General features: G+C 38.8%; 2 protein-coding genes across 2 annotated transcripts; both read right to left on the bottom strand.

Annotated features, from left to right (window-relative positions):
- Positions 1 to 279: 279 nt before the first annotated feature.
- On the bottom strand, positions 280 to 2,356 carry MCD1 (multiple chloroplast division site 1). The gene is made up of 5 exons (XM_086257581.1): positions 2,192 to 2,356; positions 1,795 to 2,076; positions 1,376 to 1,542; positions 874 to 1,240; positions 280 to 759 (listed from the first exon to the last, which is right to left on the bottom strand). Exons 1-5 carry the CDS (start codon positions 2,234 to 2,236, stop codon positions 553 to 555), a joined length of 1,068 nt encoding a protein of 355 aa, XP_086113707.1. The 5' UTR covers positions 2,237 to 2,356; the 3' UTR covers positions 280 to 552.
- Positions 2,357 to 6,023: 3,667 nt separating this feature from the next.
- EMB2816 (Small nuclear ribonucleoprotein family protein) lies at positions 6,024 to 10,594 on the bottom strand. Its single transcript, XM_086228578.1, has 5 exons — positions 10,106 to 10,594; positions 9,895 to 9,976; positions 9,691 to 9,762; positions 9,374 to 9,426; positions 6,024 to 6,362 (listed from the first exon to the last, which is right to left on the bottom strand). Exons 1-5 carry the CDS (start codon positions 10,106 to 10,108, stop codon positions 6,273 to 6,275), a joined length of 300 nt encoding a protein of 99 aa, XP_086084704.1. The 5' UTR covers positions 10,109 to 10,594; the 3' UTR covers positions 6,024 to 6,272.
- Between the last annotated feature and the right edge of the window lie 3,769 nt (positions 10,595 to 14,363).

Genomic DNA, 14,363 nt, shown 5'->3' with positions numbered 1-14,363 from the left:
GGAGATCGAGCCTTGATTCCAATTCATCCTGGTTCATCTGAACCATCCTCTTTAGCCTCCTAGATCTTCTCCCTCAAGCTCATTCTCATCCAAAGGCCCAAGCAGAGTAAATTCTTAAATATTTCCTCCACCTAGTCTACCCCCCCTCATAACATATGAAATTATTAACAATCTTTAGCAAATAGTAGAGAGCAATATGCAAATCCCTACAATCTTCTCTTCTCACCAGATTCTTTGAGAAAGAAAAGGCAACCGCAGAATAATTCTGTAGCCAAAACGGAAAATCAAATCATTCCAATACCATCAAGATCTTGCTTATCAGGAAGGGTAATAACATAACTCATCTACAAACAATAAATTGGAGATATGAAATTACACCATTCTATATACAGTCCAACCTGAACATTTTAAGCTGAATATCTGAAGTACCTACATCATATTTCAAAATTTGACTTTGATATGTGGACCTACTAAGCAAAACTCAGAGTTCCGGCCATCATCGTAGAGTAATTTGACGAATGACAGAGATAGAAATAGAAGCCAAGAATAAATTCAGGGTTTGGGCATTTCCTCAGAGGACGACATGCTTCCAAAGGAATTTGGGGCGTGTCCTGATAAGGGTGGCTTGGAGTTACCAGATTGATTATTGGGGCTTTCTTCTCCATGCTCAGGTGACTTGGGAACTGACTTGAATGCATTTGGAAAATCTGATAAGGGTGGCTTGGAGTTACCAGCTTGATTATTGTTCAGCTTTTGCTCCTACAAAAAATCCCGATAAATTGTCAAAGTAGAGCATCATTGCAACATTAGGCAGAGACATGGAGATTTTTCCCCCTCTCTAGTCAAATACCGTAATGTATTGCAAGTGCTTACCCTCTGCAGTGCTTCATGCTCAGCTTGAATCCGAAAAGGAACACCACATTTCTGATACACATTGTTTTGTGCCAAGTCTTCATCAATGTCACCAGAAGTAGTTGCAAAGGGATGATTGGTAGGAATCCACCTAACCGTGTCCGGGTCAACATCAGGAGGTATTGAATCCCCTTCTTTAAGGAACATTGTCGGTCTCTTCCACTGGTATGCTCGTGACCTCCTCTTTTGATGGATAGCTTGCTGCTCTTTTGTAAGGGTAACTGGGGCTAGGCGATAAACTTTTCCACACATCTCTACAGTTGAATTCCCCTTACCAACCTTAACCAATGGATTATTGAATGGGTCATCATACTTGAGAGGCTTTGAACTGTGAAATAGGGCATCAAGTTTGCAAAGGGCACAACATAAGTAAACACTTGGGATTTGACAGTCTTCAAAGTTATTTTCTAAATATGCTAATACAAAGTCAATAAGAATAAGTGTTAAAGGAGTGGAGTCATACATGCCTCTTCTATCAGATCGAAGCTGGCCACGTCTAACAAGATCAGCTACAGAACCAGGACGACTGTACTTTGACTTCCTCACTATATAAACTCTCACAGCAACGACTAAAAATACAGTTGCAATACATAAACCAATTGCCAAATTGGATCCTACTCGTTGTCGCATCTGATTATTATTCGAGAGAAAAAAGGTTAAGAAAGTGTTTGCATAGACCACCCAATGTAGAAATGTACTGACACTGCAATATAAACCCACAACCAAAAAAACCCCATTATATTATCTAATGTTCCCATCACAGAAACCCCATTACAGTTTCAAATGTACAGACACTAAAATACAAACCCATAACCAAACAAACCCAGAATTTTTCTCACATTCCCATCACAGAAATCCCAATATCTATAATGAAAATGTTACCGTGAAAACAAAGGGAGAGAAAGAGCTGATGATTCCGTGCAATTTGGCAACTGGGTCTTTGAGATTTATGGTATTCTTGTTCTCACTCTTCACCACCTCATCATTGCGGGCACTAGGGTCTTCACCAGCAGAGCTAACTGAGCCGTCAATGGCTCTCAATAGAAACCTTTGACTGGATTTGAGTCGTCCAATCCAGCTGAGCTGACTGTTTCTTGACCCGAATTCGGCTCTAAGCTTCAGTACGAATGAGGGCGTCCGATGCTTTGACACCCAAATTGAGGGCTATGATTCAGAATTGAAAGCCAAAACTAAATCAGTCAAAAATTAATGCAAATAATTGTCATTTTGTTGCAATGATTGAAAAAGCGTAATATGAAAAGGATTTTCATAAACATACCTGAAAGGAAAGGGAGGAGAATTGGCAAGTCGAAATGGAAGCCATTAGAGGATGATGGAGCGCTTCAATTTCATACCTGGGAACGAACGCGGTTTTGCTATGAATTAAGACCTAGGGTTTTGAAGATGTTACAGTTTGTGCAAGAGATTACGCGCCGTTGGTAGGGTTGAAAGTAGAGTAAGTTGTTAAATTAGGACAGTATTTGGGTCACCCGTGAGTAACTTAAAATGAGAGACAAGAAGATATAATGCAATCCATGGTGGGTCAGCTTATTCAGCTTATTGAAATGAATTTCACTTTAGAGTTCCCTTTTTTATTATCTCTAAAATGAACTATTGATTCCCAATTTGAAATGAACTCTACCACTGATCCACTGCAAGTCCTTTTTTAAGCTTTAGTTCAATTTTTTGCAATAAAATTGAAATAAACCTCAACATTCATATTAGACATGACAAACGGGTAGTGTTTTACGGGTTCGGATTAACGGGTGAACCCGGCACGACCCGTTAGTCTAAAGGTGGCAAAAACTCCAGCCCAAACACGACCCAAAAATTAACAGGTATACACAACTCAACCCGTTTGACCCGTTAAAAATAATTAAAAATTTTAAATAATAAGAAAAAACTATATCACAAAAGTACATAACACACAGATTCACTCCCCCCCCCCCCTCGGCGATCCGGCCTCCTCCCTCCCCACCACCGCCGATTCCCTCCTTCTCCCCCCTCCGGTGATTCCCCTTCCCTCATTCCCACAATCCGCCCTCCTCCCCTCCCCACCCCACCCCACCCCACCCCAACCCAATTTGGCAATCCCTTATCTTCCCCTGTAGCCCCCACAATCAGCCCTCCTCCCTCCAGCCCAACCCCCAGCGACGGCGTGACCCCAACCCCTGTGCGCTGCTCACCCTGCCCCTCCGCACCCACCCCGTGCACCCAGGCATAGAGAGAACTAGAGAGAGAGAGAGATAGAGAGTAGAGAGAGCACAGAGAGGAGAGAGATAGAGGGAACTAGAGAAAGCCCAGATAGGAAACTAGAGAAGCAGAGAGAGAGAGAGAGAGAGAGGCGGCTGTGAATTGTGACGAGTGAAGTTGAATGAAATTAGGTTTGGTTAGGATTTTTTAATATAATTACTAAAATGCCCTCTCTTAACGGGTGAAACAGGTAACTCGTGAATTGATCTGACTTGACCCGACCCGTTATCCTAACGGGTAACTAACAAGTAATCCAACACAGTATCAAATATAGGATAACATTTAGTCCAGCTTACTCCAATCTAACACAGTCCAGCATAATCCATAAGAATAGTTCAATTCAATACAGTCCAGCGTAACAAACGTAGCCGATAGGGTCTACTTGTTGTTCGTGTAATAATTGGGCCTCAGTTGTATTATAACCCATGTAAATAAATAAGGCCCTCCACTTCATCTAGACATCAATTATAAATGAGTGATGGTGATGGTGGCAACAGTAAGAATTATGCTTGTGGTGAGTTGACGTTGTTGGTAGGGGTGATGACCCACGAGAGGTGAGAGAAATAGTGGTAGCGAACATTGGGGTTGTGGTGATGGTGGCAACGATAGTGGTGGTGATGATGGTGGTGGCGTTGGCGGCGACGACGATGGTGGTGGTGGTGATGGTGGAGGTTGAGGCGGCGCAACGACGTGGTGATTATGGTGGCGTCAATGGCGGTGGTGATGGCAATAACAGTGGCAGTGATGGCAGTGGTGGCAGCAATGGTGGCGGTGGCAGCGGTGGTGGTGGTGGTGGTGGTGACAGTGGTGGCAACGACAATGTGGTGGTGGTACTGTGATTAATTGGCAAGGTGATGAGTGGACATGACTTATTTTTCTTTTATAAAAAATTAAAAATTGAAATTTTGGAAATGACATAATTTTAGGTGGAATTTAAAGTTAAAATTTATAACGCTCAAATCCTAAGTTTTTTTCCTCATTGAATTTACAAAATTAGGTGTTTATGGACCCAAACAAGAAAATTAGAACATGTAATTTCTTAAATAATGAGTTTTGTTTAAATTCCAAGTTTTTTTTTTCTCCATCCAAACACACCATAAGTGAATAAATTATATTGGGTGATATGGAGGAAACATGACCATGTTAAAGTTGGAGCATTTAAGTCAATGGCATGACTTCCAATTTCTGATGCAAGATTTATGTTCTCAATAAGGTGGATCCTACAATACTGGAGTTTTTTGGATGGAAATATGAGATTTATAGTCGCTTTTTATATGTAAGTTGGAAGAAAAATTGAGAAATAGTAGAGTTTCTAAGATGAAAATTTGTTTTTGTTTTTATTAATGAATCTTTCAATGGAAATTCAGCGGAAATTAGAAAAGAAATTTAGATATATATAGCCAAGAAATTAAAAAACAACGTATAGGAAAAAAGCATATCTGTCAAAGAACCACTAGATATGTGATTGTGGACAGAAAACTTTTTTTTTTTTTTGGTCCAAAGTGGACAGAAAACTTTGCTCAATAAAGGAAGTCGACATATTTTGTTAATAATGGAAAAGAAAAAGGACACCAAAGTGAGCTGTGGGGCACCATATTTACAGCTATGCAGCAAATTTTTCAAAAGCACAAATGGCTGTCAAAAATCCAAGGGATCTCATTGGTTTTCCCCACCAGTGGCTCTAAGCCAAGCACAGACATTCATGATCCATTGGACAAGGGAGCATGGACAGCATTTATTAATTTACCATCTCATACCAACAATTTTATTCTCATTGATAATAACTTCACCTTGCACCATAGTCAAGAACCTTTATAGTGGGGACTAACTTAGATCGGACGATTGCAATGCTACCTACAGCACAATTAAACCCTTAACATATTCATGAACAAAAAAGGCGAATCTCACCTCTACTAGAGATGGAGAGATAATACCCAACATGATTTGAGATATTACAAAAACAGTACTCATTTATGAAGGGATCGAATGGATTGAAAGCAAAGCTAAATAACAATTTTGGTGTTAATTAACCATCAACAATGTTCAAGTGCGCATGGTAAACAAAAGGGGTAAGCTCATGCGTATAACTGACCCCAATGACCTTTTTCTTTTAATTTTTTATAAGTGAAGAGGAAAGGCAAAATGAGCATAAAATCTTTAAAGCTCATCACCTTTATTTTTTATTTTTTTATTTTTTTAAATGGAAAAATGATAGAAAATCTTTATTCGACCCAAATGATTAATGTCATTCAGTGCCAATCAACTTTGCAATTACAACACCACTGCTCAGAATTTACTATTCATTATCCCACACATAAAAGACACAGGTCCAACCTCCTCCTCCTCCTCCTCCCCCTTTAATCTCCTTTGAACCAAAATAAAAATTCATTCAACATAGGTACAATTGTACAAAGCATATATGTCAAAAAAAAAAAAATTATTTGAAAATAAAAGATCATGTCAGCCAACAAAATTGCAAACAAAATTCCTTTTCAAACAGCCATATGCTATTAGCCTATTAATATCAATTCTCCTCTATCACATCTTCCACATGTGCTCAACTATATATAATAGGACACAGCTTTAAAAGATATAAGCAAGTTTATTGGTTGTAGCAGCCTGCCACTTTTGTGCACAAAAGATGCATGTAGTACAACTTTTGTGCACAAAAGATGCATGCTAGTACTACAGTGGTTCTTAACAAATCTCATCATATCATTTCTCACCGTGGCCACAGAACCACGACTCTTTATGGGGAAGACAAATGCAGCAACAGAGATTTCAGCTAGAGTTGCATCAAACTCGAAAGTAGAAATTAAATTTGACAATATGAACAACCATGGATAGGGTAAATACTCTGACACACCCAAAAGACAGAGTTTCATTTGCAGAAGATGGCATCTAAACACCCCCCCTCCCCATAACAAATTAAAAAAAACTAAAAGACAACAGAGTGATAAATATTTTAATGTTTCACATTCATCAATAATTTAATTGTGCATGGTAAATTAAAGGCCAATGTCATCACAAACAACCCATCATGGTTTTTTAAAGAGTGTCGTGAGTAGAGGCAAAGCAAGCACACAAATATAAAGTCAGCAATTGTTTTAGGCTCCATCTGGCTGGCTAAAAGGGTTTGCAATCTCATCTGTACCATCTGTTGGTGACACGAGCATTACAGCAGTTCCCCTACAAACCTGCAGTACAAGAATGCACATTCAAACTTATTGCAGAGCAAATTTAAAGAACAAAAAGGAAGAAGAAGAGCTTCAGCTTCAGCTTCCTTTCTTTTGTGCTCTTGTTATACTTTCTGAATCAAAGAATGGTATGCATTCAACCAAAAAAGAAAGACTATAGTATGCATTGTGAATTATTATTTATTTAAAATATACATATGAGAAGCTTTAGATTCACTAAACAAAAAACTTCATGAAGCTTTCTAAACAAGTTATGAAATGAGAAAGAATGGCAACACTAAATAGTCAGCATGATGGAAAATGCACACGTGCTAATGAATTTCAGACAAATTATTTACTTGCTAAATATCTTATGGTTTTGGATAGTTCACATTCCAGCATCATTTTGAAGCTATACAAAGTTTTGCAGAAAGGATACAAGCATCTGATGCAAGATCTCAATAAATCAGCAACCAAAACTATTAAAGGGTAAAGATTCAGGGCTGCTTACTACAGTTGTTTAATTCAAACTATGAATAAAATAGTTTAGGACTTTCCCTCCAAAAAAACTTTGGGATTTGTGAGTATTGCTGCATGAAATACTATCCGAAATCTGATCAAAGCAGTGGGCAACTAGGAATAAGGAGAAGAAAATTAGAGAAGGGAAGGGAATGCAGTAACTTAAGCATCACCCATGAGGAAGATGGCATCACACAGAGAATAGTTGTCCAATTTCAACACTTATTAGCTTCAGAAAACATCTTTACAGGGCTTTTACAAGCTCCTACCACCACACTCTGAATCAAATTTCTCTTTTGGCAACTAGGCTTCAACTATAATTCACAAGCTAACTCAAACAAAGAAAATCTTAAAAATTAAACTCAAACATAGACCACCTCAGCAAGCAACTTCAGGGGACAACACTAAGACGACAAATTTACCCCTGGATTTACCGAACACCTTAAGTTTGACAGTGTTCCATCTAAGGAATTTACCAAATTACTATGTACACTAGCCTTTGAAATAAGTTTTGACCTTCTCTTGTAACACTGATGTACAAGCATCCGAGAAGACTTCTAAGCCCAAGCGGGTCCTCTTAAGCCTTCGGACTAGCCTACTAGTTACTAACTTACTATTTGTCTAGTTCTTCATTTTATGTAGGCGTTGTCATTTCACTGAGGAAACTGAGCAACCCAAACTGACCAAAGCAACCCAACGGACCCAACCCAGTCTGTTTGAGTTGGCCCAGTTTCCCATCTTTCAATGGGTTCAATCAGGCTGCTACTTTATCAACACGATACGCTCAGTTTGGGGCCCAGGTTGCATATGTCCAAATCCATGGAACTTGACCCAAACTAATTGAGATACAATGTTAAAAACCATATGAAGATTGCACCAGCGGAGTTTCGAGCCTCATCCTCCATACAATTGATGCATGTGTGATGCAGTACACCTATGGATGCATGTCACATTTTGTTGGAAACGGCTGAAAGGTCATAGTTGTATGATAATCAGAGGACCTGTTACACTAAGGCAACAAGTATGCCTTTTGAAGATGTAAAAAGAACTATACTTTGCATCCTCTTAGAGAAGTCATTAAACCCCTCAAGGATCTCAAGGTTAGTGGATTATTCATCTATGAGAAGTCTGAAGTTAGGAGCAAGGAATAGAGAGGAATACGGAGTTATGCATAAGTAGGTTGAGAAGAATTTAAAGGATTACCAGACGCTAGAAATTAGTGATCACCTAGATGAAATATTAACAACTTTTCAGAGACTTTAACGGTGTGTTTGGATGGAGGAAAAAAAAAAACTTGAAATTTAGAAAAAACTCATCATTTAAGAAATGACATGTTTTAATTTCCTTGTTTGGGTCTATAAACACAGAATTTTGTAAATTCTATGTGGGAAAAAAACTTGGAATTTGAGGGCTATAAATTCCACCTAAATTGGTGTCATTTTCAAAATTCCAATTTACAGAAGAAAAATAAGTCCTAACCACCCATCACCTTGTCAATAACCACAATACCACCACCACAGCCACCATGCCGCAGCCACCGCCACCACCAGCGCTGCCGCAGCCATATCTCCCACTGCCTGTGGGCCATCACCCTTACTACCATGATCAACCCACCACTAGCATCATCCTTAGCTGCCACCATCACCATCACTCATTTATAATTTATGCATAAAAAAATACAACTATAAATTCCATGTTTAAAAGGTTAGCCAAACAAGAGTCCAAATTCTAGAATTTTAAATCACATCATTTTGAATTCCATCATTAGTAGTTTCAAAATCATGCATCCAAATGCATCGTAAATAGCAGGCCTAAAGCCATGAGTTGGTCAGAAAGACATCCACATAGATTATATTGAGGAGGACCTGCGCATTCAAGATTACCGTAACCCTCAATGAGGTACCTCGGGTTAGTGATGAACTGATTATTAGCCACGGGTTTTGCACCAATAAGGAGCATCCAGCATGCCAAAAGGTCTAAACTGATCTAATCATAATTCAAGCATGGATAAGTTAGCATGTGTGTCATGTGCCCAACAGAAAAATTTAAAATACAAGCTCATGATTTGAGACTAGATGTCTCAAATTCCATGCATTTCTATTTAAGAGATTGATGAAAATTATATGCTAGAGAGATGGAAAAGTATTACATGGGGAAAAATTTATTCAGAGTTAACGGAGTTAATTAATGAGATTCTAGAATTTGTTTAAAAGAGCTGGAATCTGCAGTCAGACTTGAGGTTTCTGTATTTCATCTCAGCAGTAACCTGCTCATCTGGTCCCTGTATGGGTTAATTGTTTGCTTGCTTTTCCCTACTTGTGCCAGTCTGCCAGTTATTATTATTATTGTAGTCAAATATAGTTGACTAGTGAAGAAGTAAGGAGATTTCAGCCACTAATCCTGACCATTTTAGGTATAGTTCAACTCACTACTAAACCAGCCCCAATATCTATATATTTTTAAAGCTTTTTTTCCCTAAGATCCTACACGAGATATAGTAGAAGAATACATACTATTAGGCCAAGACGCCTAGTCTGATCGGTAGTCTTCAGTGGATCATCAGCATCTGCAACGCAAGGGAAAAATTCTCAAGTCAAATTAAACATCCACGCCTATTGAAAAGTTATAAAATTCATCATGAAAAGAACCCAAAAAGACTAAAAGTCCTAGTGAGATTTCAAAGTCATCTAAGATCTAGGACCAAACTAGTAAGCAAGCTCCCTTCTGTGCTATAAGTTGGTCATTCTCGAGTACAAGCATGCTATAAATTTATTCAAAGATAAAGTCATAAAGAGTTTCCAGAATTTATAAAATAATAATAATAATTTACCCCTTAGAAACTCTACTGCTTCATCTAGAACAAGGTTTAACAACTGGTCATATCCTTTTAGAGTCCCTGTCACTGTAACCAAAAGAAATACCAGTAGGTTATAAGGCTACATACTATAGCTACAGCATTTTACACATAATTAAGTTTAACTAACTAGTATTATATGAGAACAAGAAAAAGGGAGTTCAGGCAAAGTATAGTAACCTTGTCTACCACCAGTGAGCTTGACTTGCACACCTTTGTCCACAAACTTGGCCAGGTCCAACACTGTTTCTTTCCTCCCTGACTGAAACACAAAAACCCAATTCCACTCATCAACTATAAACACCAAATCCACATGAAAGCCAGCCAACCAAGCAAGCATATATAATCAAAAGTTTTGGGCTTTTCTTTTTTTTGCGGGTTTCAAACTTACCATCTTTATTTGGGTCCTTTAGATCCTCTTCAGCTGGAGATGAAGCTCTTTGGGGGTTTTCCACTCAGAAACCCCAAGAACCCTAAAAAGCTAAACTTTGAACTTTTCAATCCGCCACCCACGGCAGTAGGACGGACGATTTGAAGACACCAAAAGACTCAACTCGGCGAGGGAAAGCTCTGGGTACCAGCCATGAGTCACGACAGCGCCGGAAAGAGGGAGCTCGACGGAGGAGGAAACCGATTCTGTCTGGGTTCGAATCGGGTCTTAGGCTGGGAGTTTGGGTCGGTGAAGGCAAGAGGAAGAAGGATGGGAGAAAGATGAGTGATTTGGTGGTGGTCTCGCCGCCGTTGCTCGTCGGACGGCGGAGAGGTGGCCGGCAAAGCCTCTCTGCAGAGGAGAGAGAACGGAGAGAAAGAGGGAGAGAAAAGAGGCGCGGGTGAGGTGAGAAAAATGAGAGAATCTGATTTAAAAACCCTAAGCCTTCCAATGTGCAGTCGGAAAATAGGAGCCAAAACCCATTTTGGGTACCAAATTGGTCGCATATGCACGCTATGGGGCAAAATGTGTGACCCAACATTAACTAAAACTCAAAATGGGCCGAGACCTAAAAATTCTTGACCCACCCACAACAGGAGAGAGAAGGAGGTGCGGCTGCTACTAATGACCCAAATCGCTCAATCAATATATTTTTTTTTTAATCATTAAAAAATCTATAAAGATTTGAAAAAATACCCAAAAAATCTCAACGGCTATATTCTCAAAAACTCTATATATATCATGCAACTTTGATGGTTTTTCTTCACAAACATCAATTTTTGATACCAAATTCAAATATATTTAATATTGACCTTATTTCAAAGATCTCATCAAAATAAAATTAATAGTTTAATTTTTATAAATATTTAAGTTATAAATTATATATCACTTAAATAAGTATAAAATACTGAAACCCATTTTGGGTCTTAGCACTATTGGAGGGAGAAATGAGTATCAACACCATTTGGTGACCCAAAACCCATTTTGGGTCGCAAATTGAGTATCACCATATTAGAAGGCCTAAGAGCATGTATATTGCTAGAGGCCAAAAGGCAAGATTTAGCTATTGCCTTTAGCTAAAATGCACAAACTTGTACATTGCTAAAGGCTAAAAGCAAAAACCCACATATTTAATTTATGAAGTGTATTCATATATACTCTTATAAATTAATATAGTTTAATAATTATATCATTGTAATTATTTTAATGAGATTTTTAATATAAGTATAATATTGACTATATGTAAATATTTTTATTTTAATACTCATTTAAATATTTTTCATCAACTATGTATATTTTCTTATTTACCTCATCATCTACCTCATTCATCATCTAACTCATTCATCAATTACATCATTCATCATCTACCACATCATCTACCTCCTCATCTACCTCCTCATCTACCTCACATTTTCAACTCTATAAATACAACCACACTACACACTCTTCATTCACAACTATTATTTCCAACTCAACTCTCGATCATTTCTCATCTATTTGTTACCTCATCCAAAACACCATCTCCAATAAGCACGGATCCCAATTTCCCAATAGCCCCAAATTTTGCCCATGAATCCCAATTTTTCCAATTATCCCATGACCCCTATTATACCCTTTGACGGATCAAGTGATAAGGATGATACCAACTTGGCAATTTTCATGGTTTTGTGGACTGAAATGGAAGAAGCAAGCTCAAGCCAAGGGTATCCAAAAAAGAAGAAAAAACGTAAATACATTTTTCAAAGAAGATCCGAAGGCGCGCAACGACTTTAGAAGAACTATTTCAGTCTTAATCCAACATATGATCACGAGTTTTTCCGGAGGCAATACAGAATGAACCCCTCCTTATTTCAGAGGATCCTTGAGGGAGTCTGTAATTTTGACTCTTACTTCATCCCAAAACCTGATGTTGTCCAACATGAAGGCTTATCCATGCATCAAAAGATAACAGCAGCGATGCGGCAACTCCCATATGGCGTGGCCGAAGATGCTTGTGATGAACTGTGCAGAATGGGAGCAAGCACGACGCTTAAATGCTTGAAGAAATTATGCATAGCACTGGTCCACGTATTCGAACCACATTACCTTTGAAAGCCAACACAAGTGGATATGCAGAGGCTACTACGCCATGGAAAGACATTGATCCTTAAGCCATTTGCATGGAAAGACACGTGGATTTGGCATGCAAATTTCGGATTGCCAACGGCTAACAACGACCTCATTGTCCTTTATGATTCGTCAATTTTTAATGATCTATATTTTGGGATGGCTCCGGAGGTTAACTACACAGTCAATGGACGACAATATAATATTGCATACTATATCTTACAAATGGGATATATCCCGAGCGGGCAACTTTCATCCAAACCATAAGGCATCCAGGCAACCATAAACATGCACAATTTTGCAAAATTGCAATCAGCATAACGAAAGGATGTTGAGAGGGCTTTTGGGATTCTACAGGCGCGTTGGGCAATTGTTAAGGATGCTGCTCGATCTTGGGATGTGGATCTTGTATTATACATCATGCACAATATGATTGTTGAAGATGAATGGGTGTCGGATGATGAGGATGATGATGAAAATAGAACACTACATGGAGCTTACGACGTCATGGAAGACACGCCAAGTGCTGATCCCCCACCACATCTGAAGTGCTCTACAACTTTTGACAAACCTTCTTGGGGGCCAACTACATGTCAGCTGAGTTCTTAATTGATCGCTACGGAGCCATCCGAAATGAAGCTGCACACCTAAATCTTTGAAACAATATCATTGATCATCTCTGGGCGTTGAAGGGGCCTAGAGATGAGATGTAATGTTTTTAATTAATTGTAATGTTTTTGATTAATCATAATAAAGGACATACAACATGGAAAATGAAATACATAATAAAAGAAATACTCAATAAAGGAAATAAAACATAAAAAATAAACTAAGAAATCAATTATTGAATGTAGGAAAATAAGCATTGCTGCTCGATCCTGAAGAAGTCAATCTGGATGGATTAGGTGTGTATTTGGCCATCAATTAACGCTTCATGTTCACCCAAAAACTTTTGATTCTTCATCCATTCCGAAAGTATCTATTGCAATTATTCTCATGTCCGCATCCCGTTGTTGAATGCCTAACTGGCCTTCATGTACTCTCGCTATTCATTCTTGTGCCTTGACCATAGTGCCCAACATGTCATCCCGACGTGCTTGTCTTGCTCGGTCATCATGTGTTGCCTTCTTTCTGGTCTCTATTGTGACTTTTTCACCCGGGGGCCTTTTGCTTGAAGAAGGGGTCGGAGGAGGCTCGTTAGCCTCGTCGTCGCAAGAAAGATTAACGGAATCGAGTGACTGCGATTGAGGAGCATCCTGAGCATCGGGATGTCCTATATGGATTTGCTTCGGATGAAGAAATAGAGCATTTCTTAAAACTGGCATATAGTGGTCAAACTTGAAACCTTTGCTATTATGCTTTTCTGCGTATAATCTTCTAACATGTTGAATCTGCATTTGTAGAAGATGAATAAACAAGTGACCAAAAATTTCTAAACAAGTGTCCACAAACTACCCACAAAATTTGGAATGTGTTGTGAAAATTATGAATGGTGATATACCATATACATAGGGGTGAGAGGTACATGAGTGAAATTGAAAAAAAAAAAGGGAAGAATTCGAATTAAAAAAAAAAACTAATAGTCACAATTTTTTAAATTTATGATTGTTGGAGGCCACATGGCAGCATGTCATTGGCTGGCATGGTGGCATTTTTTTTTAAAAAAAAAGATGTAGTGTGCGAATGAAAGGAAGCAACGGTCACAAATTTGAATTTTGTGACCGTTGGTGCCATATGTCCGCCTATGATTGGTGGACATAAAAAAAACAACTCAAATCAGCATGTGAAGTGGGCCAGCAGCGACAGGTGTCACGCACCCATTGGTTGCCGCTACTAGTCTTCTCCCCCACATGAAGACAGCCGGTCTCGCCTCTCCAATCCAACGCTGACACTTGTACTCCACTACACATAGCAGCATTTGTTTTTCTCCATGCAGGCTCCACTTTTGTTGGCTTTTGTGCAGGCAAGAGCAAGATTTTGGGCCAAATCTTGCTATGGCAAAAATTGGCTTGCCTTTGGCCCAGCAATGTAGAGATTTTTTGGTGTCTTGGGCTAAATCTTGAATTTTGCTTTGCCTTTAACCCAGCAATGTACATGCTTTAAGGCCTTCTAC

This window comes from Dryas octopetala, chromosome 9 (genome assembly GCF_963921425.1).
Source record: "Dryas octopetala chromosome 9, drDryOcto1.1, whole genome shotgun sequence".
Classification (NCBI taxonomy): Eukaryota; Viridiplantae; Streptophyta; class Magnoliopsida; order Rosales; family Rosaceae; genus Dryas; species Dryas octopetala.
Note: the sequence above shows the minus strand (reverse complement) of the source record. Positions and strands in the feature narration are given on the sequence as shown.

What these genes read in the sequence shown, in the direction of transcription:
- MCD1 (XM_086257581.1), bottom strand. Translation starts at nt 2,236, where the DNA reads ATGGCTTCCATTTCGACTTGCCAATTCTCCTCCCTTTCCTTTCAG. An exon ending in CGATCTGATAGAAGAGGCAT is followed by an intron (nt 1,241 to 1,375) that starts GTATGACTCCAC and finishes CCTATTTCACAG; the next exon opens with TTCAAAGCCTCTCAAGTATG. An exon ending in AGCATGAAGCACTGCAGAGG is followed by an intron (nt 760 to 873) that starts GTAAGCACTTGC and finishes GATTTTTTGTAG; the next exon opens with GAGCAAAAGCTGAACAATAA.
- EMB2816 (XM_086228578.1), bottom strand. An exon ending in GCTCACTGGTGGTAGACAAG is followed by an intron (nt 9,763 to 9,894) that starts GTTACTATACTT and finishes TTTTGGTTACAG; the next exon opens with TGACAGGGACTCTAAAAGGA. An exon ending in CTAGGCGTCTTGGCCTAATA is followed by an intron (nt 6,363 to 9,373) that starts GTATGTATTCTT and finishes CTTGTACTGCAG; the next exon opens with GTTTGTAGGGGAACTGCTGT.